We start from the raw sequence: 21,629 nt of genomic DNA, 5'->3' as shown, positions 1-21,629 counted from the left end.
TAAGAAGTCAATAAGTGCCTCCTCCCAAACTACAATTTTTTATTCATTTATTTTGTTTCATGTAAGTTGCGCACTGCAACAAGGGTTGGTACAATAAGGTGTAGCTTCAGCCTACACCAGGGGTCAACATGTTTTTCCAGCATTGTTCAATGATGGGGCAAAGCTTATGATAACACTCGTGGGGAAAAAAAAATGACTCCTGTTCAAATGTATGCTGTGTGTTGCACTACAAGACTAAACACAATACATGATGAACAACAGTGGCCTGCTAGATTTCTGAATAAAAGTGCTGTTGTCACATTTTCTATCAGCGCACCACTTCTGATAAACTGCCACTTATTTGAGGCACAGGACACTGATTATCTAGGTGATATTTATTTGGATTTACATGAGCTTTATATTTACATTCTGACCCACATCAGATTTATGAAAAATTGTGTCAAGATTTTGATGTAGTGTTGTGGAATTTTCTTTATACGGCTATGAATGAATAAAGGACAAATAATACCCAGAGAGTGTTGATGTCCTTTGAGTTAAATTTTACCGTTGATTATATATTCTGTCTATTACTTATTTATATATTATTTATATATTTGATATGTTCAAATAATGCTCTAAACTCAAACAATGCTAATTGATAGCCGCTGAATTATGTTGTAAATACATTTTAATAAAATTTAATATGAATATTAATCAATAGTGCAATGGCAATATATAAAGATTATTGTTGTTGTTTTGCAGTTACTGAAACAAACGTTACAAAATAGTTTGTGAGCAAAAATAATATGGAAATATATAAATACACAACACAAACTACAAATGTGCAAAATACCAGTTCGATTGTACATCATGATCTTATTTAAGTGAGTGTGTTTCACCGTGGTCCTTTACTTTTACTGGAGTCTTAACATGGTTTTTTTCCAGTACCACTAATAGTTCATTAATTATTGAAGAACATAGATTTATGAATGCATGGTATATGTGGATCCAGGCATATATGCATGTGTATGAAAATGTACGTGTATATGAATCCATGTTTAGCAAAATCTCCGGATTTGTTAGGGGCACTTCGACGATCTTGGCGAAGACGGAAGTACCAGGGAGTGAATCCGCTTGCCTCACTCAGAAACACATGACAACAACAATGGCTGCCTCCTGCTCGCTGGTGTGTTGTGGAGAGGAGAGAGAGGACGACAAAGCTGTTATTGGTGACTATGTCCCACTTGCTGCTTGTCTAAACCTTTTAAGACGAAAAGTCAAATTGTTATCATGCCAATAAATGTTGGGTCATATTTTCCCTGTCCATCTTGAGGGCTTATTTGTGTTGCACACGTGGGTGCTAGCAGCGGGGCTAGTTGCTCAGTTTTGTGTGTTGTCCAGCTTGATGTCCGAGGTGCTGCTCATATGCATTGAGTTCGTTTAAAAAAAAAAAAAAAAGGCCACAAACGTTGCGCAGTGAGGGTAACGCTTTGAATAAAGCTCAATACGTCTTGGTAGTTGCTGCCTCTTTGGTTCAGTTGTTCGTGCGTCATCGTGAATGTGTGTTTGATGCTGTGGATCGCAGGTGTTGACAAGCTCCTCTCTGTGTGTCTCAATTTTGACAGTTCGCTTTTCAAACGGCAGCGTCAGAAATGCTGACAACCTGGATTTCAGGATGTACAAGAACGCAGATGAGAATAACCCCAGAAAAAAGAGCAGACGGATATTGGTGAGATAGATGCCACGCTTCTTACATCCTCTGTGCTACACCTGCAAAATGACTGGTGCAAGTTGTGTTGCTCCACTGTCATGACTGTGGTGCTCATATTTTCGTCTGTCTAGGTTGCTGAATCAGACAGACTGTCCTATGTTGGAAATAATTTTGGATCAGGGTCACTGAAATGCAACAACCTTTGCAAGTAGGTGAATGGGGTGACGAAAGTAGGACTGGGGCCACAACCAATGTGAATAGGATTTAATAATAAGAATACTTTTGGTGTCTGTTTTTCTTTAGATATTATGTTGGAGTGTTGAACAAAAAGACCATGCAAATGGAGGTACACAACGCTCAGCTCTTCAACATGCAACCTGTTATACCCGGTAAGAAAGACAATCACCGGAAACCGTTTGATATCCTTTTGACTTGAGTTTTTGTCAGTGAAAATGTTTCCGTGTCTGCATTGTTTTTACGCCAGGAGAGGTAACGGATGCTGCAAAACCTCAGGACACTACTCAGACCTACAGAGACAAGGTGCCGTGATATGTTCTGTTTTTCCTAACTGGGCTGAAATAAGAATAAACTTGTCTTAATCTTATTTTACATTTTCTCTTCAGGTTGACTCTTTGATTGAAGCATTTGGCACCAACAAACAGAAGAGAGCTTTGAGCTCCCGCAGGCTGAATCAGGTGGGCAGTGATACCCTGCACCAAGCGGTGGCTAAGGCTGCCAGCACCGTGATCAACCAGAAGGGTGTAGAAGGTGAGCTACATGGTCAAAATGTCAAAGTCACTGAGTATGGATGCTAGTAGTCTAAAATCATCAAATAGTTATCTGAGGGCTCACTTGAAAGAAACCTCAAAGAGAGGGCAGTTAATAAAGGGATCAAAATGTGAAGCTGACTTGAATATCCTGTGTGTGTCAGTCGTCATCTTTCTCTCCATGTTGTGTCCCCTCTGTTTTTGTGTCAATTTGTTTCTCATACTTTTTAAAAAATTAATTTTCTTCCTTCTCTCTCCTCAGCTCTACAACAGGAAGTTGCTGAGACAGAGTCCCAAGGAGACCTGGCTCTCCACTTGCCTCCTTGCAATGCAGATGCAGAGAAACCTGAGAATGTGTACCTATTCGATGACCGTATCCTCCATTTGCTCTGTGTGTGTGTCTGTGTGTGTGTGTGTGTGTGTGTTACTAAGGAAATGCAGGAACTACAGATGACAGGACAGATAATATAGCATGTGGTTAAAGTTACAACTGGCTTTGTTTGTTTGGGTCTCCATCCTTAATCGATATCCGCAGTCCTGAGTCCAGTAGAGTTTGGTGCTTTGGAGCAGGCTGGTTCCAAGATGGCAGCACTCACCCCCGAGGAGCTGCAGAAGATGACAAATGACGGAGGGTAAGCCAACGAAGGGCTCATACTTGCTGAGGCGTTTTATTAAGCTGCGTGTGTTTCCTTGCATTCTAACCTTTGTTTTTACTTTTTTAAGGTGTCTGTGTATTGTGAAGGAACTAGAGAAAATGCCAACTGCAGGCGAAGCTAGAGATAAAGTGGCACGCTGCGCCTTTTACCTTTCCCTGCTGCTCAAACTGGCACAGCAGAGGTCCATTACCCGCAAATGTGAGTAATGTTGTTTGTCTTCATCATACATTGTATGTATTGAAGTGTTCCTGTATGCCGTCTCCTGGGACCAACGCTAATTGGGATTTTTATCTATATGTGCAGTTGGGCAGGAGGAAGGCTGCCCTCGCATCATTCAGAGCAAACTGTTGAGAACATTCAGCGTGGAGACTTTCAAAAATGGCAGGTATGATGATGGCCCTTTTTGTATGAGTTGAAATATTAGCATTTTATAGAATTTGTGCCTTGTGAACCTGTATTTCATAAACACAGTGTCTGGAATTTGAATTGGTTGGATTCAATTTGCAACTTAATATTGAAAATACACAGTAAATGGTATTTAGTTATTTCCAAAATACTAAATTGCTGCGAATGTCTCTTGTAGTATTATGCGCCACTGTCTACACTTGGATGTATTTGTTGATCACTCAGCAAGTCAAGTCAGTTTTATTTATGGTGCCTCAAAGGGCTTCCCAATCTGTAAAGCCATATGACACCCAATACAATACCCTCTTTCCTTCATTTGTATAAGAGAGGGGGATACATATTAACACGCTATTAGGAGCTCAACATAGGTCTAATGAATATATACTCATTGCTGCAAGGATTTTTGATTTGGCTGCTCTGTTTTGTAAACAAACAAATGTCACCTTTTTAGGGTCCTGAACATAGTGTCATCATCAATGCGAGCCAAAATAGCGGCTTACTGTCTGGCGCTGCTGCTGCATATGGGTCATATGACTGCTGACCTCACATTACTGCACCGTGACCTTGGAATCACTGAGTCCAGGTAAGAAAAAAACTACATATATGCATTTACTTAATGTTAGTTTAAATAATACAGGAAGACTGTTGTTCAGGTGAGTGGTGTCAGCTCAGACCTCTTAACTAATCTTAGGCTTTTTTTTTTTCTCTTTCTGCTTATGGTTAACAGCACTTGCTCCGTAATGTTTAACATTCCTGGCTGTTAGCTGTTACCATTCTTGTTGTATATAAATGATCATCAAACCACACAAAGCACTGTCAATATGAGGTGCAATGGAGGAACTCAGCTAGTATACCTGATTCATATGTTTTCCTACAGGATGGTTGAAGTCGCAAAATCAATGGGACTGACCCTAATTAAACCAGCCAGGGGGAAGACTGATGAGGCTGGACTGCGAGATGAACACAGACAAGCTTCTCTTCTTCTACCTCTGGTCAAATATGATCAGTTCATGGAGAGACGGAAACGCAAGAAAATGCATTGAAGACTGTACTAAGCTTAAACAAGAACGGGATAAAGAGATGTGACCGGAAGAATTGGAAATGCCACAAACAACAACTGTTTATTGATACATTTTTTTAGACAAATAAAATGGTTGACTTTGAGTTATACATGGCATTATTAATTCATTCTTACTGTGCATGATACAAAAAAGCAGAGTAATGAGCTGTAAACAAATTCTAGATGACAGAAAACTTTAGCTTGGATAAAACAGGTAAAACGTATAGGCACATTTGAAGACATCACATATTGCACACTGAACATCTTTTTCCTTCCTTAACTGGCTGTTACCAGGTGAGTCTGTGTTCAGTTGTGTGTCACTGTGCAGCGTGTTGACATATCTGGAATGATAAGTTGTCCTCACTTTTCTGAATTTCATGTAGTCAAAGCTGAAGAGCATCACATTTTAAAAACATGGAGGACATGATACAAAAACACAGACTCACCAGGAAACAGAACAGCTCTGTGCAAGAGGCAAAAACTTATGTTTGGCTTCGTTTTTTGTTTTTTTTTTTGTTGTTGCATATACACCTCACACTATGTCAACTCCCTCCCTAGCTACAATCAACGATTGTTTAAAAAAAATCAAACAAGGCACAGCTTTACTTTGTAGCATGGTTGAATCTGGCATCTCTGATGCCTTTGACTCCTGCTAGGACTTATAAATGTGCACTTCCTAACCAGCAAGTCTCAGAAGCAAACTGACAAAACCACCAAAGTCTACAGTAGACCTGTACATGAATATGAAATCTGCATTTAAAAGAGAACATGAAGTTAAAGCTTTAGTATGGAAATGGTTGTTTAAGATGTAGGATGGTGACAATGCTCGAATGTCTTGCACCCCAGCTTCATGTCATGAGTCCACATTTGATGAAAGCACAGGCATTTTATCATAAAATTACAAAAGTCTGATTTACAAAATGTTGTCTGACCCTAATGTACTTGAAAGTGGATGGCTCCTTAGTGGTTATACTTGGTGCAGCCTCTTACTACTTGGTGGTTACTCCTCCCTAACTCCAGGGCATCATTTTTGGAGGCAATTCTCTGAGGAAGTGACCAAAAGTGATCCGTATTGGTATGTAAGTGCTTGCCAGTATTCACAGAATGGAGCAGAACATGCTGCCACTGTGGCAACCACTCTCCACAGTGGCGCTGATCCTGGTTGTCATGGAAATTGCGAGGCGGGAAGGATACTGGGATGAGGACAGGCCAGAGGGGGAGCTGGTCACTGGACGAGGAGGAGGGTTTTCCAAAACCCAGGGTGGAGCAGATGTACAGCTAAAAAAAATGGAAAGACATAAAGGTAAGTCATTTTTTTCAGATAGAAATATCCATACAAAAACCTTGAGCAATGCAGATGTTAAACCTGCAAGAACTGATTTCTTGGCCACTTGGGGGAGGTGGAGACAAGCTGTGAGCACAACATCAACATCAACTCCGTTAAAATTGATCTGGTGAACTGAACTTGTTAGCAAGCAGTTGCTTATTTACACATCCAGCAGAAACATTATTCATTTGGAGTCATGTTTCTGGCCACCTGGTGAATTTAAAGCTATAATATCTAATGTTTCCACTTAAAATGCCTAAGAATAACTAGGCCTATGTTATATATTTTTCTGAGTGATGTACTTACATTATCCCAGGTGTTTCCAGTAATTCTCAAACCTTAATCATGGTAATGGCCCATTTCATTTGGTTGCCTGTCAATGGCGTCATATGCCCTATGCACGTGCATTGTGGTTGCCTGCTAGAAGCTCAAAGCTGACTTTTTATCTTGTTGAAAGCCAAATTTTTAAGGTGCACTTTTTACACCTTGGTCATTTTCAACTATGTATTGTCTATGCAGTATGAAGGATTTTAGTTATTGGATGTCTGGAGTTCAAGTTATCAGAGATAAAGGCAAGCAAATGTTAGGCAGTTAAGCTCCCAGCCCCTCCAAGATGTCCTATGTCTGCCAGACTGTCTTGGTGAATCCCCTGGTCCATTTGTTATAAAGGAGGATGACACCTTAGTGGATAATTGTCCAGTAAAAATGGAAGAGTTATCAGAGAAACAATAAATGCAATAAAGGTTAGCAGCCTCAGCTCCCAGCCCTTCTCTGACGTCCTGTGTCTGCTGTACAATGGCAGTGAAACACTGGTTTTACTGTTAAACTTCTTTTATTCAGTGCTTTTAACGGTTATAATCACGAGGTCTGTTTGTTCTGGGGAGAAGGAATCCTCTGTGGATAAGTCAGCTCTTGGTTAAAACCTTCTGAGTGACTGACACTGAAAGAATTCAAACCAGGAGGAGCTGACGGCAATAGCAGTGAAGACAACAACTACCATGATCCCACGCCACTTCATGATGTCATCAAACGCTGTCTGTTGTTATTGTTTTGATTGAGAGATCCCTAGCAACAGAAGTCACATATTGTTCATTTAAGCGCAATATTCATTCTCTTTTAGCTCTGTTTTTGGTCTGTACCACCTCCAGAGGCAAATATCTGGCTTTGAGCTGGCAAGTGCTCCACTATGTTCAGCAGCTGAAAATGATGCTATGAGAGCAGTGAGAGTGAACCAAAACAGTAAAGTTGTGAGCTGGTGAAGCTATAAAGCTCTGTAAATTCTCTGTAAGTTCTCCACTACAAGTGATCCCTTTCATACTGTCACGTTATTTTCTCATTGTCATTTGATACATTAACTTTATGGGCAGCAGAAGAAAAGAGAGAAAGAGTACAGACAGTAAAGGCACAGAATCTTGGGAACTTTCTGTTAATTGTCTAGTTACCTGTTGTTATGTCTTAGAATACTGTTGTTGCGCAACATACAGCTCTCATTGGCAGGATCCATATGTAGCAGTGTTTTTTTGTTTCCAGGATGGCCTTGGAACAAGAGATTGTCATGGACAACACCTTTTACTGGCCCTAGCACAGCAATACCACAGCCCTGTGCTGGTTGGACACGGTTGCGCAGTACCTAAAGATAAAAATCATTAAAAATAAAAAAAACAAAACACAAATGTACATAAGTGGTGTGCTAACTTTACAGTAAGTAGCTATGTACAATGTTGTACAAGTATATTTGACATAAGTCTTATCTTAAGTTTAAATGTGTTCATGCCCCACTCCATCTCACCTTGATGTCAGCATTGCCCGAGACCTGGATCCCATAGCCACGGTTTCCAACCACATCGTTCTCCACAATCTGCCCGTTGCCAATGAAACTGACACCATGGCCACTGTTTTCATAGATGCCGTTGCCACGAAGCTCCACCCTGCAGTCTTTCTCCACTGTAACACCACCTCGACCATTTTCAAGTATGCAGTTTGTAACCAGTCGGGTCAGCTGACTGCTCTGCAGCACAGCAATTCCAGTGCCACGGTTACTGTTTACAAGGTTAGCAAAAACATTCAGGGGCTCGCTGCTCTTCACATACAGACCAACTGCTACAGAGAGGGAAACACAAAGGATAACATTAGAGATGGGGAGTGAGGGACTATTTGTGGTTGACGCAACAGGTGTCTTTAGTACCTCCATTGTAACTCATGCAGTTGCTCTCCACCAGGGCCACACTAATGGAGCGACGGGCAGAGTGGCGCTCATCCTCACTGTCCAGATCGCTCTCCCACGCGAACAATTCCCCCTCTTCATTTAAGTTCTCCTGCCCTTCTCTTCCTTCTCCTTCTACACCTCTCCTCTCCCCGCTCCCTCCTTCTCCACCAATCCCTTCCTGCCCTGGCCAGTTCCCCTCCCTGGCCTCGATGTTCTCCGGGTCTTTCCTGCAGAACACTGCCAGTCCGTACATACAGTTATGGGTGATGTAGTTTCCCAGGAGTTGTGGGAGGCTGGATGACATAACCCACACCCCACAGCCTTTGTTACCTGAAGAAACAAAAGGAGGAGAGGAAATGAAACACCCGTGCAGCTGTTGTGTCGAGATCAATTCAGGATGCTGACATTATCAGGCTGAAATTACACACAGTAGACATGGTTGCCCTCAATAAGTCCGCGTCCTCTCTCTCCCACCACCACGCCGTCTGAGAAGCCATAACAGATGTAGTTCTTCCTCAAGATGGGGTCACCTCCTCTGCGGATATCTACACCCCCCCACTGGTTCTCTTTGATCACATTCTCTGGAATTAAAATACGTTTGTACATTAAAAAAAGATTGAATCAAAAAAATAGAAATTTTGTTTGTGCATAATAACTACAAGTAGTGCCTTTACCTTCTGTAAGTGGCAAAGCAACAGGTGACAATGAACAACATAGCTGATATGCTGATGTGGGAGTTGGACAAGGAGGTGGGGGAGGGGCACTTACACACCTGTTATCATTCCTCTGCCATTCTCATTTATAGCAATCCCTGCTGCCTGCCCCTGGAAGATGTGATTCCCACTATGAGAGACAGAAACAACAAAACAAGCACAGTGTGCTGTTTCAAGGAAATCAGAACAATGAGTGACTGTGAAGTTGTAGAAGTTAGGCTATTAAACACTGACCGCTCGCCAATATTGTTTTCATTAGTGGCATTAGGAAAAAAAAACCCCAGCAATGCTTTGAAATAACTGTCTTTTGTCCTTGCTGAATACAAAAAAAAAACTCTACATGCTGTTTGAATGAAGGTCAAAATGATGACTGCACATTCTTGGGAAAATAAGATTGTTTGTGGAGCCCATCCTACCTGACCACAGGATTCCCACTGAAGAGAATATACACGCCCGCTTCTTTGTTGTTATAGATCTGGTTGCTCCGAATTGAACCTTTCCCGTTGCCAAGGACAACAACCCCAGAACGCAAACCACTGTGTATTTTATTGCACTGGGAAATGAAAGACAGAGAGACTGTAAAAATTGGGTTGAAAAGATGATCAAACTAGGAGCAATACTTCCTGATGTTACAAATGTTTTACTCAAACTCAAGCTTTTCCACTCCATTTTTACTGCATTTCATATATATTGACAATCAAAATCTATCTTGTTTATTTTGGTCCCCTCTTGTTTACACAAAACAACTTCCTCGCTTCATACAAGGTATTTGACAGTTTACAATGGCAAGAGTGCAAATGTGGGAATGGGACCTGAAAAGAATCCCAATAAATCCCACGACAACTGATGTGGGATCCTGGGAATAATTATTAATTGGATCTTGAGTTAAGATTGTTTGGTCAAAAGTGGGTATTGTTTGTATCTTTAAAGGCACCTACAGACTGTGAGATTTCAGCAGTCTTTGAGTTTATTGCAGGCCACTCTGTGCAATATAGATCAAATAAACTTAGGTATGACATAACGATTGATGTCTGCAGACTGTACGATGATTAACACCTGAATCGTAGGCCATGACGGAAGTCAATATATAAGAATAAAATGTCATCAGTGTGCGTCATCAATCTGCACCACTGTAGTGGTCAACAATGAAGCTACACAAGGATCCAGCCCTTGAAGAAATCCAAAGAAGAGAAGGAGGAGGAGAATGTGGACCTGGATGTGGCTAGAGAGTGTTTTTTTTTTTAGCATACTGTACATAAACATACAGTTCATTTCATGCTGCTTTCCTGTTGGTCGGTTGGTTGGTTAGTATACATAGGTTGTAGCAGCAGTCAGATTGTGAGATGCTCATCTTAAATTTCTGACGGTGTCAGCGATTATTACGGCCATCTTTGAACCTCTCTCACAGTGCGACGTGGGACCAACGTTTTGGAGCGAACAGATATCATCATGTCTCTTCCACGTTGGTCATCTTTTGTCTGGGACAGCCTGCAATCTCACAGTGTATACCTGCCCTTAAACTGTGGAATGCAGTAGACAGTGGAGCAGCAGTTACCACAATTATGGGGTTAGCCCCTTTTCGGATGTCCAGCCCCGCCTCTCCGTTCGAGTGGATGTTGTTTTCTGCAATGAGGCCTTGAGCAGAGAGGCGCAGGAACACACCTGACGCACGGCACTCACACACCTCGTTTCTCAGCATCACTATCTGCAGCAGGTGAGAGAGCAAGAGACAGCTCAAATTACAGTTTGAATAGGAAACCGCTGCTTAATTACTCATGATCTGGAGCTACTTGCTCAACGTGATACACTAGTCAAACGGCATGCTGGAAATAAAAGTCACTGAACATGGGAAACCTAAATGTGTGAAGATACATTTAAGAAAGATTTATTTACTGTGGAGTTCTGGATGCAGCGGACAGCATAGTTCAGCCCACGGAAAACATTGCCTTCCAGCCGAGCTTGTCCATAATTAGACAAATGCACGCCCCCCTTCCCTTCCCTGAAGAGGCAGCGTCTGAGGATGCAGCCAAGGGTGGACGATGCCAACATGTGAGCCTCTGGGTCCCTCTCTAGTTCCTGCTGAAGGGTGAGGGGTTCAGGGGTCACAGGTGGGGGATCCGGCGAGGAGGCCAGTGGCAGAGAGCCATCCGCCCGTGGTTTGAGCAAATGAGATAGACCATGATTGTCACATGGGATTTTGTAATCCAATGTAAATGTGTTTTTGGTGTTGGTTTTTTCTCCATCTCGGCCCTCCTCCTCTCCTTCACTGTGTTCGCCGTCACTCCAGCCATCTTCAATCACTGTGCCCTGACACTCTGCATCTCCCCTGGTCCTCTTCTGCCAGTCCTCTATGCTCACATGTTCCTTTTTGACATTATTTCCTAGAGGTTGGTGCCCACCAGTGGAGCCAGCCAGATGGCCTCTGGGAGAGCTACTGTTATTTCCAGAGATGCCACATGATGGGAACGTCCTAGCCAGAGCAGCTAAGTGTTTACAAGCCCAGTTCCGTTCTGACACAGGAGGACCTTCCACAGTCACAGAAGCTGTGTCACTTCCTGAGAAGTCACAGCTGTCCAATAAACTGAGGACAACACCCAGCAAGTGGGCAGAGCTGCCCTGTGAGAAGGAGCAGAAGCGGGCCTGGCAGGTTCCTGGGCCGCGGATTTGCAACTGAGCCCCCTCAAAGTTGCAGTTATCTAGCTGGACGTGACCCCACGATGTCTGGATCAAAACAAGGAGAGAAAGATTGGAGTTAGACAGATTTCAGCAAAAAAAAGAAATAAATTACAACTGATTTAGATAAGATACTGTAGGATATAGTCATGAAGAGCTAAGCGATTGGTCAATTTATTGATTAGTCAATTGACAGAAACACAATCTGCAACTACTCTGATAAGTGATAATCATGCCCCAGTTCCAACAGCTCAAAAGTGATAATTTTCTACTCTTTTAGGCTTTTATGACATTAAGTTGAATGTTTTTTGAAGTTTTTGACTGCTGATCGTCAAAAAAAGCTATTTCAATGCATCGCCTCAGTGAAACTGTGAAACCTTATAGACGAAATAATTCACTGGTTAACGGAAAAAATAATCTACAGGTGAACCGATAATGAAACTAACCATTAGCACTGCTTCACTTGCAGCCTACAGGGGTGAGCAGACTTAGACAAGTCATTTTTATCGAGATTGTACTGGCAGCTCTGAACAGTTGGTAAGACACGGCCGTGTGAAGAAACCATCAACACAAGCTGTTACTTCACCTTGTAGACCACAGTGGAGAACCAGGGTGGCATGAACACCAGATTACACAGCCTGGCAGTAGGGCACTGCTGCTCCATACACACCAGGAGGGCCACCTCGCCCAATCGGCCCAGCCCAACCAGCTCCACGGGCACCTTCAGCACTACCTCAGCCTGCTCCTCATACACCCCTGGATGGAGAACCACTCGGTCATACGGCCCCACCACCCCGAGGGCCCCGCGTAGGGTCTCAAACTCGCATCCGGGACCCACATGCCAAACCCTGCGGTCTTTTCGACGGCGGAAAAAGAGGAGGCAGGCAGAAGACTGGAGCTCTGCCCCGTTTTGAGTCCAGGTGCGGGTGGCCAGGGCGTGCTGCTTCAGGGCGTCCCTCCAGGATGGGGGCTCAAGATGGGGCTGACTGGGCCAGTTGGGATGGCGACACTCGGGGCAGCCCAGGCAGAGCTGTCTCCAGCGGGTGTTATCCAGAGACAGGATGAGCTCCCGCCAGGCACGGCACACCTGGCAGCAGCGGCCCAGGTCAGGGAGAGGGAGGTAGGCCAAGATAACCCTCCACAGCTCCACGGGGAGGCTGCCCACCTCCATGGCAGCAGACGCACCGGGGGAGCACCGGGATGGCAGGCGCACCTGGAAACAAGTCAGTCACAAGCACACGCATCTCAAGCAACAGGAAACGGCCAGCGTCACTCGTTACACAACAACAATAACACAGATAAACAAGGATACAAGAGCGTTTCATAAATGTCCAAACAGATAAGTAATAAATACTGCGATGGTCAGCTATTACCGTCACACTGAGTCATGTAACAGGAAACAACACATGGCTAACGGGACGTGATGGAAACTGGGTCGTTGATTCTGTAACGTTATTGTAATTTTCATCTGCGTAATTAATATGTGTAGACAGCACAGCAACATTGTGTTGATGGTCTGCTGCGATTATTGGCGGCTAGCTATCGAGGCAACGCTGGTTATTTGTAAACCTTGTGCAACTGACGTTAGCTACAACATCCAAAAAAAAAAAAAAACACAGTCAAACATCGCATCCGACAAAAACCAAAACAAATAAAGCTTCACCTTCTACCGCTTTGCCGCAGTTAGATGGATCAGCACATGTTCAGACCTGCTTTTTTTTTTTTTTTTTTTTTTTTTCTAGCGTTAGCCTACATGTCTGCGGTAGCGACTTCGCTCCTTCCAGACTTCATAACAATCCATGATGACTGCAGATGTGGAGTTCAGACGTTTGCTTCCAGTTTACGGCAAGAGACCACGAAACAAACAGAGCTGCTCCATCTTCCGCTTCCCCCTAAGTGGGCGTCTACCTGAAGGAAGCTTGTGGACTATGTCCTCCGTGCGTCTAAAAGGGCTCCATCCCCATTTTGCCTTTCACTTTTCTGCCTCCATACGTCTGGTGGAGTAAGTGCCTGTCAAATTTACGCTTTCTGTTAACGCCTTGTGATATATGTCAGTCTTTGAACCTAAATGCTGTGGCGAAGCTCACACTCGGTGTCAAATAACTATTATAACAACTAAAATCACAAGTTGCGTGATTTTAGCCCTGCCACTGACTGTGACACATTATGGTTGCAAGCAAGTTTGGACACATCACATATTTTGTTGGTTTTTTTTTTTTTTTTTGAGGTGAAGAAGTAAATACAACGCACACCAGCAGAAAACATACATAAAAACGAGCACTATCACTTTATTTCATGAACTTTAAAAAAAAAAAAAAAAAAAAGTTATTGTGACGTCAAGAGTAAAAAGGCTCTCAGCCGGCAACAAAAAGTGTTGGCAAGCTGTGATATCTGGCTAAGGGGCATCTTCATTAAATATTAATAATAAACTTGAAGGTTGCATTTCGACAAAATAATGCCAGTGCATGCAGTTTTCATTAACCAGTAAGGCACCATGCTTCCCGGCGGCACAGAGTGACGCTGATGAGCGCTTTTACAGCCGACTGGCTGTCGCCAAGAAAAACAGATCCAAACGTCAAAGTGATTGCAGTTGGATCCCAAATGTGTGACTCAGCTGAACAGCTTGCCTATTATGACTAGATTTTGGATTTTGGAGGGCTTAAAGGACCAACAGTTCACATTCTTAACTGCAACTGCCCCACAGCGCTAGATGATGGTGATATATTTAATTCAGTGACTGTTACACCAAGCAATGTAAACAATGTTCTTTCCCCATGAAACAACTCACAGATTAGTAACGTCAGAGTTGTTTACTTGAGATTGAATCCAAGCAAGGGTCACACAAGGCCAGAGGCAGAAAGAAAAAGCTATTCACCCAAAAGGGGCAATTGCCAAATGGCAGACTGTCAGGCAGAGAAAAAAAAAAGGCTCTTAATGGTGGTGGGATCAAAGAGGGGAAATGGGCTATATAAATACCACTAAGCCAATGAAGGGGAACAGGTGAGGATTTGGGTAAGAGGGTTAGGTTAGGCAACAGGGAACTGTGGGAACACTGCGGTCATTGTAGGACAGGTAGGAGTGGCTGGATCTGGAGAAACAGGAGAGTTATACGGGCAAAAATGAAAAGAAAAATCGTTGTGACACACTGTAGCCTATTTCATCAGTAATGTTGTGGCACTGTGACTGTGGTTCTGGCTTTAAAGACAATTTTTCTACTTCCATCCACGGTTTCAAGGTACTCTTAGTTTCCTCTTTTGTCCAACTCAAATTCTACAGTGGGATTGGATGATCTTTGTCACTTTCTCTATGTATTTCTGTTCTTTACAATTATTACCATATAATTATCATATAATTTTATTTTACTGTAAGGAAATGTCAGAGAAACACAAGGACTGGATTTTTCTGAAGGTAGATGTGGCTGATGCACGTAACAAACAATGTCACTTCTTCAACAGTCTGTTTAATGCAGTTTCTTTTGCACATGTGCTGTGAATACATTGCAATCTGTGTATAGTAAAAAAAGGAAATGTTAACATGTGTTACCAGGAAATATGAAAATCCGGTTTCATCAGCACTTTTGCATGTTTCCCTTTCTACAAAAATGGAACACCAGCATCCCTCTCTCTTCATAAGTCCTCTAGCTTCATAAGTCCTAACCAGCTTTTTTGCTGGAGGTAATATCCCATTGCTGCAGAAGGCGGTGGCAAATTTGAAGTGACCAGCATGACTTATCTTTGGAAATTCTCAGATTTCCACTTGATTTTGCAACTTCTGTGTGTTTTGATAGTGCTCGGCTGATCATAAGAATTTGTAAAGATAAACACACAGTGGCATAGTTTAAGGCCAGAGCGCCAGCTAAGGCAATTGTGGACTAGATTTTAAGTGGTAAGATACTTATACTAAATACTAATACTTTGCAAAAGATACAGTAAGTGGCTGTCTGAGGAATGGTAAAACTTCCACCAATTTTAACCATGTATATCAAGGAAAAATAAACACGAGAAAGAGTCAAATTAATTTAACCTTCTTTTGAATAAGCAGCAATATAAGAGAGAGGCCACAGGTGACTTCTACATTTCTTGAGTAGCCTTTAGCAGAAGCAACAGCACTGATTTGACAAATGGCTTTGAAAAGCATTGCTGATTGCACAACAGCCCGTTTGGGAAGAACAATAAAGCATTTTTGTCCCAAGCACTTTTGGTGATCAAGTACAGCTTTGCAACAGCTGCATGTTTATTTGACTCTTGAAAATGATACAATGACAGATGCTACAATGATACAATGTTACAATAATGTTGCACTAAAATAGTATGATTTCAGTCATTTGAGCTGTTAATGAAGGTGTACATTTGACAACCAGAAAATGATTTTAGTCCTGATGGCATGCACTTTTGTCCAAGAGATGGCAGTGTCCTTCCACTGAGAATTTAACCTCACTCTGCAGGCACCTTGTCCTACATGACACAACCTGTATTTTCAGGAAATTGTATTGTGTTTACCCCACCACAAACAGCAAAATGACTTCCTCAAAAACCGTAAATGTTTAACAGAGAACAGTGAAGTGGACATCAGACAATATTTTTGTTTCTATGATGCAGGATATATAAAATGTGAATGGACATAGCAGTGTTTAGTGGGGGACATGGTGCTATTTCAGACAAACCTTTTGTGAAACATGGCTTTTTAAAACAGAATTTGGTGAGTTATTCTTTAAGCCCCTTCAAAAGACAAAATGCAGAGATCCTGTCTGACCTCAGGGGGAGAATAATGTGGAGCCCACCTGAAAACATCAAGTTTGATATTATAGACAACATCAAATTAAACAAGTTTGCCATTTACATTCAAATTTCCACCATTACGATAGATGTGACATCAACCATATCTACCATGTAGATTTTAGAATTAAAGTCTAAATTTCATATGTTTCAAAACCAACGGAAACATAAGTTCATTTATGTTCAGTCTGTGCCCTTTTTTTCCATTCTGCTGAGCATTACAGGATAAGGAACATAATTTTACATTTAGCCTGCTATACTATTTGGATACAAGTAATTAAATTGCTTAGAAAAATAGGCTGTCTCTTAAAGCAAGTAGACATATGATGTTTAACATATACTTTAGATAGTATAGGATAAGAGATAATATAGGTTTGTGTCACCACTCTCAAGAAACTCAGGAAATTGAAAAGTTGGTCAGATGAATTCTGCACACCCTCTTGAGTATCACAACTGCCACGTGAGTCTTTCCCATTATTTTTCCAGAAACTCAATCCATGCATGTACTTTGAACTTTAGTGGTGATGATGGTGTATCCTTTCTCCACCTGACCCCTAATTAAGGGTTGTTTTTCATGGTGTCTGCCTGAAAAAAAAAAAAAAAAAAAAGAAACACTTTTTAGAGTAACTTTTAATGTTAATGCAAAAGATTTCTCGGCTTGTAAAAGGAACATGCATGTAATCTTGTCTGCACTTGATATTATACTCCTCTACATAGATAACAAGGACATATCAGAATTTCATGAATTTCAGAATGATATCAGAATTTCAAAAATAACAGAAGTTTTTATGAATTACACAGGGGCATGGGTGTAAACTGGAATGTAGCATCTGCATCTGGTATTGAACAATTGCCTCACCCAACCCTTTGCCAGTTAAGTTATCTTATTATAAACCAGCTTCCTTGAAAGTGAAAAGGGAAGTGACAACTTATAATTTCTTCTGTGTACTTCAATTTTCCTGGAATGTGACTAAGTGAGTAAACACAAGGAATAACTTATTATTCTACGACCATAAGATAGCCAGAGATGCCTTTCAGTCGACCCTAAGGTAACAAAATAGCCTTATGCCCCAAGACTGTGCACTCCTATTGCTTTCAACTGCTTCCCCTGAATATGAAGGTTCAGATAAAGTCTAATGTTAATGTATTCACACATTCACAAAAAATACAGCAAAGATGGACATACTCAACTGGTCTCTTGCTGAGCACTTTTTTGACCCATGGAGCATCAGGGTCCAGACAAATCTGTTGCCCATCCTTTTTGAGAGTGGCACTGCAGGACCAAAGACAGATTAGAGCCATAACACAGTATAACACCTCATAATGTTATACAAGACCCATACACACACAGGTAATCACCTCAATCACTTCCGCATTCAACTGTTGGAGTATGAATTGAATGATAAAATGAATGAAACAAAAAAACTGGTGAACTTTGGTCCTGGGGCTTACATAATCTGAATATCTTTGCAGTGGGAGCTGGCAGGGTTCACCTGCACCTTTCTTATGTAACGTCCAATGGGATTTTTCACCGTGGTGATGCATCGACATCGCTGTCTCATGCCTTGATCCCCAAGGCTGAAGCCTGAAGTTGTGAGAGGTCAGAGAAGGATATCAATATCCAGATGCATATCTAAATGCATATCACAAACAGGCACAGAGTGTAACAAAGAAAGTGAGGCAGTGTAAAATTCCAAGAGAACTATTTTTATATTTTAATAGTGATTGAAAGATTAGACTTACCCTCAGGAATGGTCAGCAGAACCAGGAGTGCCACAGTCATGATGAGGGACATATCTGCCCTGAAGTTGAAGTCAGAGATATGGTATGAGTTTTATAACTAGAGTTAGCTGGCAGACAGTTAAAGCTCAGCTCTTGACTCTGCAGTGCTAAACTATGATGCAAGTCTGCTCTGTAAACCCCTTTTCTTCCTGTCCCTTCTCCCTCCCATACTGATTCCAAGGAAATTGTTTTTTTTTTTCTATAACACAGATAATTGAAGGATTCATTGTTTTGGGTCACATTCAGGGATTTAGTACTTCTCTTGTAATCCAATTTGAAGCAATTTTCATTCATCATTGGTATTTAGATTTATGGGTACTATAATGACAGTATTAAGTTAAACAAGAATTTTTTTCTTCATTCTTCTTTTTTTTATTTGTTTTTGTTCCCTCTCGCTGCACAGGCGTAGTTATCAAGCCAATTTTTGAGATGTTTTCATGGCAGAATCATTCTACTATAAATTTATTTCTACTATTTCTGCTGCTAAGCTGAGGTCACACAACATGAAGACATCTGGAAGTGGGATATCGGTGCCTAACAAAATAAGATCTTTCAGTGTTTTCTTATGAAGGTTTAATTTTCTGTGAGCTCTGCCAGTAAAGCTGACTTAGCATTGCTGCAGCAGAGAATTATCTGGGAATCAAATAACTACCAGACTTTCTCATCGTCTATGTCTCCATCCGATTGGGTATCAGCATTTTGAAACATCCTCTTTTGGTTTTTGTCCTGAAAATGCTACTGAACAATTTCACTTCTGTTATCCTTCAAACAAATCACATGCAGAAATCTTTGTGCATCTTTGTTTTGTTTTTTCTTTTTTTGCTTATTATTAATGTCAGTGTAAAAATGTGCTGCAAGTATTTGCATGTACCATCTGAATTTGTAATGTAGTTGTTGGTTATGACAAGCCAGCAAACCTGTCCTGACATGATGCTTAATGTCAGACAGACACTATTACACGAGAGGAATGTAAACTCCTGCAAGACCAACCACCCTCAGACAGAAACCCCAACTCAAAGTTTTGGGTAAGGGGGAAAAAACTGTTATTCCTCAACCCATTTGTTATCCAGCTATTTATGAATCCAAAAACCTCCTGACATTTCCCGAAAACCACAGAGACTGACTGTCTTGTGGGTCCTTTGGTAAGCCGTCACTTCCGCCAGTCTTCATTCAAGTGAAACCAATTGTTTTCCTTTTGTATACATATTACAATGGAACCTGTTTCCACTAAAGCAACAAAGTAATGCTTTAGCATTCCTATAAGCTTTTAAACACAAATAAGAAACCACAAAGGCAAAGGTGATGACAAGTTCATGATTCATTCCTGATTTTCCCAGGTCCTCTTTTCTTTCCATCGCCTGTGTCTTTTGTAATCAGTATCAGTGTGTGGTGACTCGTCAGCATGTGCCAATGGTTGGTTTGTAAACCCTGCTTTATGATAAGGCAGTGAATGTTATCAGGCAGAATGGGAGTAAAGACAGAGCAACTTTTACAATATTATACTCTACCACACTATACTCTGCTCTGTTATGGAATGCTGCGCAGTATCTTACTGCACTATGCATCGTTATGCTAAGGTGTGCTGAAAAAAACAACAACTGAAAACCGACGTGACTAAAGACCCTGTTTTATTGCTAAGACAATGCCACTGTTAAAGCAGTTGCAAAGCAATTCTTGTCTTGTTTTTTGCGATGGTCTGGTATTTTCCATGCATACTTGTGGTATTTTTTTTGTTTTTTTTTTTTGTTTCATGCAAACACTTCCTTCATGTAAATTAGCAATAAAAGACAAATTTTGACCTGATGGTGTAAGATGAAAAGTTTCCATTGAGATATTTCACTAGATAATTAAAAACCTCAACATGCTGATGACACTACTGCTGAAAGGTCAGTCGATCACCCATTGTCACTGGGATTTTCCGTCCAGCTTTTGCAAAGACATATGATTCCAAACAAAAAGGATCTCCATCATGGTGGTGCTAGAGGAAAATGTAGGGGATCAAATTACAGTTCATCTACTGAAGACCACATACATCTGAAAAATGTAATAATAATCCATCCAATATTTGTCTTTAATTAAACCCCTCTTGGATTAATAGTAACACGCATTAACTGTAATCACAATGTAGGGCCAAATAAGAGTTTAGCCTGAGTTTGATATATTTACATATATTTATATGTTTTCTTCTCTGCAGCATCAAAGTCTTAGCCTAGGTCAAGGGGAAGTTGTGAAATATCTGAACATCTATGTATCATGCTGCCAAAAAAGGTTTCACAGTACTTCCTCTGCAATACCATGAAGTTGCACTACTTGTTTCCTCTTTTGTGTGTGCGTGTGTGTGCGCGCGCGTGTGGGTATGCCTGCGTGCATGTGTGTGTGTGTGTGTGTGTGTGTGTGACATTAATCCTGTTCTAGAACATGAAATTTCACATTTCTGTTACAGTAGCCTAATGAAAGTGTTCTTAATCATTTACCATTGCTTTTGTTATGTACCTAAATACATGAAATACCATAAATGCATAGACCTGAAACAGGCCTCTTCTCACTATATTTTCTATTTTAAAAATCACCTGATATTAGGACTCCCAGGGTAAATCTGGGGGAAAACCAATAAGTGGAAATTGTTATATGTTTCTTAATCCATGCTGGTCACATGCTGCCTGTCATGGCTATTTTACCAAGAGGGGATGTTCAAGAGGGGATATGGTTCTCCTGTTCAGAAACTTTCAATCAGCACGTATGATCTAAGTGACACAACAACCGATGCATCAGTGCCAAAACCACAAAATTGCCCCTCTTGTCAGATGTTGGCCCATACTTCCTTCTACACTGTGACAGTGAATGTAGTGACGTCAGGGCTGTGAGATTGATGCTTGTCTGAGCTTGTTCAGGTTGTGTCAGGCTTTAGTCCTCGGAGGTTTTTGGCACATCTTGCTTTTGCTCGTGTCAAATGCATGAGCTAGCACTTTGATGAGTGTCACATTACTTTGCAATAACGTGCTTTTAGTCTATGATGCATGAATGTCAGAAAAAGTTCGTCATTGGATTTATAGGTACAAATCATTTATTATAACTGTTATTTAAATTGCCAGGTTGTAAACTTATACACCAACTTTCTCCCCATCCCTTTCTATAGACCAGAAAGAATGCATTAACAAGTTCTGTGAAGCATGTTAGAGCACATTAGGCAGGTATGCATTTTCTGTATGTACACAGTATTCACCTTGATGAATTTCAGTAATTATATAGCTCTTATTCCTGTGAAATGCACACTGACTTGCCATTATTGAACTTTAACAGCAATAAATATGTCAATGCATGTGGAGCAGTGTTTTGAAATTCTTTGTTATTTCCTGAAGAAGTAGTTTTCAGACTATGTGAAACACAAATGTTCATGAATGGTGTCGTGCAACAAATCCTCCTGCCTGAGGGTGAAATCTTAGATGGCAAAACACATTAGTCAGCTGCTCATTCACAGATTGCATCTAACGGTTCATTTTATTACATGCCATCTGTGAATGAGTTATCAGTTGATCAATCTCTGTTTCATGTTTAATGGTGCAAACAGCATTAAC

General features: G+C 41.2%; 3 protein-coding genes across 5 annotated transcripts; 1 reads left to right on the top strand and 2 right to left on the bottom strand.

The window, feature by feature from the left end:
* The first annotated feature begins 1,062 nt into the window (after positions 1 to 1,062).
* On the top strand, positions 1,063 to 4,686 carry polr1e (RNA polymerase I subunit E). The gene is made up of 12 exons (XM_071503981.1): positions 1,063 to 1,208; positions 1,605 to 1,708; positions 1,822 to 1,898; positions 1,994 to 2,079; positions 2,175 to 2,230; positions 2,314 to 2,458; positions 2,720 to 2,830; positions 2,993 to 3,089; positions 3,181 to 3,311; positions 3,417 to 3,498; positions 3,970 to 4,101; positions 4,396 to 4,686. Exons 1-12 carry the CDS (start codon positions 1,133 to 1,135, stop codon positions 4,559 to 4,561), a joined length of 1,263 nt encoding a protein of 420 aa, XP_071360082.1. The 5' UTR covers positions 1,063 to 1,132; the 3' UTR covers positions 4,562 to 4,686.
* Positions 4,614 to 13,491, bottom strand: fbxo10 (F-box protein 10). Of its 2 annotated transcripts, none has more exons than XM_071503961.1 (11): positions 13,161 to 13,491; positions 12,084 to 12,710; positions 10,718 to 11,545; positions 10,380 to 10,529; positions 9,241 to 9,377; positions 8,884 to 8,954; positions 8,540 to 8,692; positions 8,091 to 8,441; positions 7,695 to 8,005; positions 7,348 to 7,535; positions 4,614 to 5,856 (listed from the first exon to the last, which is right to left on the bottom strand). In XM_071503961.1, the coding sequence occupies exons 2-11, from the start codon at positions 12,666 to 12,668 to the stop codon at positions 5,676 to 5,678; spliced, it is 2,955 nt and encodes a 984-aa protein (XP_071360062.1). In that variant the 5' UTR covers positions 12,669 to 12,710; positions 13,161 to 13,491; the 3' UTR covers positions 4,614 to 5,675. The 2 variants fall into 2 exon arrangements, with proteins under 2 accessions (XP_071360062.1, XP_071360061.1); XM_071503960.1 differs by having other exon boundaries at positions 13,251 to 13,491.
* A 2,215-nt stretch (positions 13,492 to 15,706) lies between these two features.
* LOC139636172 (interleukin-8-like) lies at positions 15,707 to 18,165 on the bottom strand. 2 transcript variants are annotated; one of them, XM_071503986.1, is made up of 4 exons: positions 18,016 to 18,165; positions 17,725 to 17,857; positions 17,459 to 17,545; positions 15,707 to 16,857 (listed from the first exon to the last, which is right to left on the bottom strand). In XM_071503986.1, exons 1-4 carry the CDS (start codon positions 18,065 to 18,067, stop codon positions 16,845 to 16,847), a joined length of 285 nt encoding a protein of 94 aa, XP_071360087.1. In that variant the 5' UTR covers positions 18,068 to 18,165; the 3' UTR covers positions 15,707 to 16,844. The 2 variants fall into 2 exon arrangements, with proteins under 2 accessions (XP_071360087.1, XP_071360086.1); XM_071503985.1 differs by having other exon boundaries at positions 17,464 to 17,545.
* Between the last annotated feature and the right edge of the window lie 3,464 nt (positions 18,166 to 21,629).

Source organism: Trachinotus anak, unplaced genomic scaffold, assembly GCF_046630095.1.
Source record: "Trachinotus anak isolate AG129_WGS33_773 ecotype Australia unplaced genomic scaffold, CSIRO_AGI_Tana_v1 ptg000019l, whole genome shotgun sequence".
NCBI classification, from domain to species: domain Eukaryota; kingdom Metazoa; phylum Chordata; class Actinopteri; order Carangiformes; family Carangidae; genus Trachinotus; species Trachinotus anak.
Note: the sequence above shows the minus strand (reverse complement) of the source record. Positions and strands in the feature narration are given on the sequence as shown.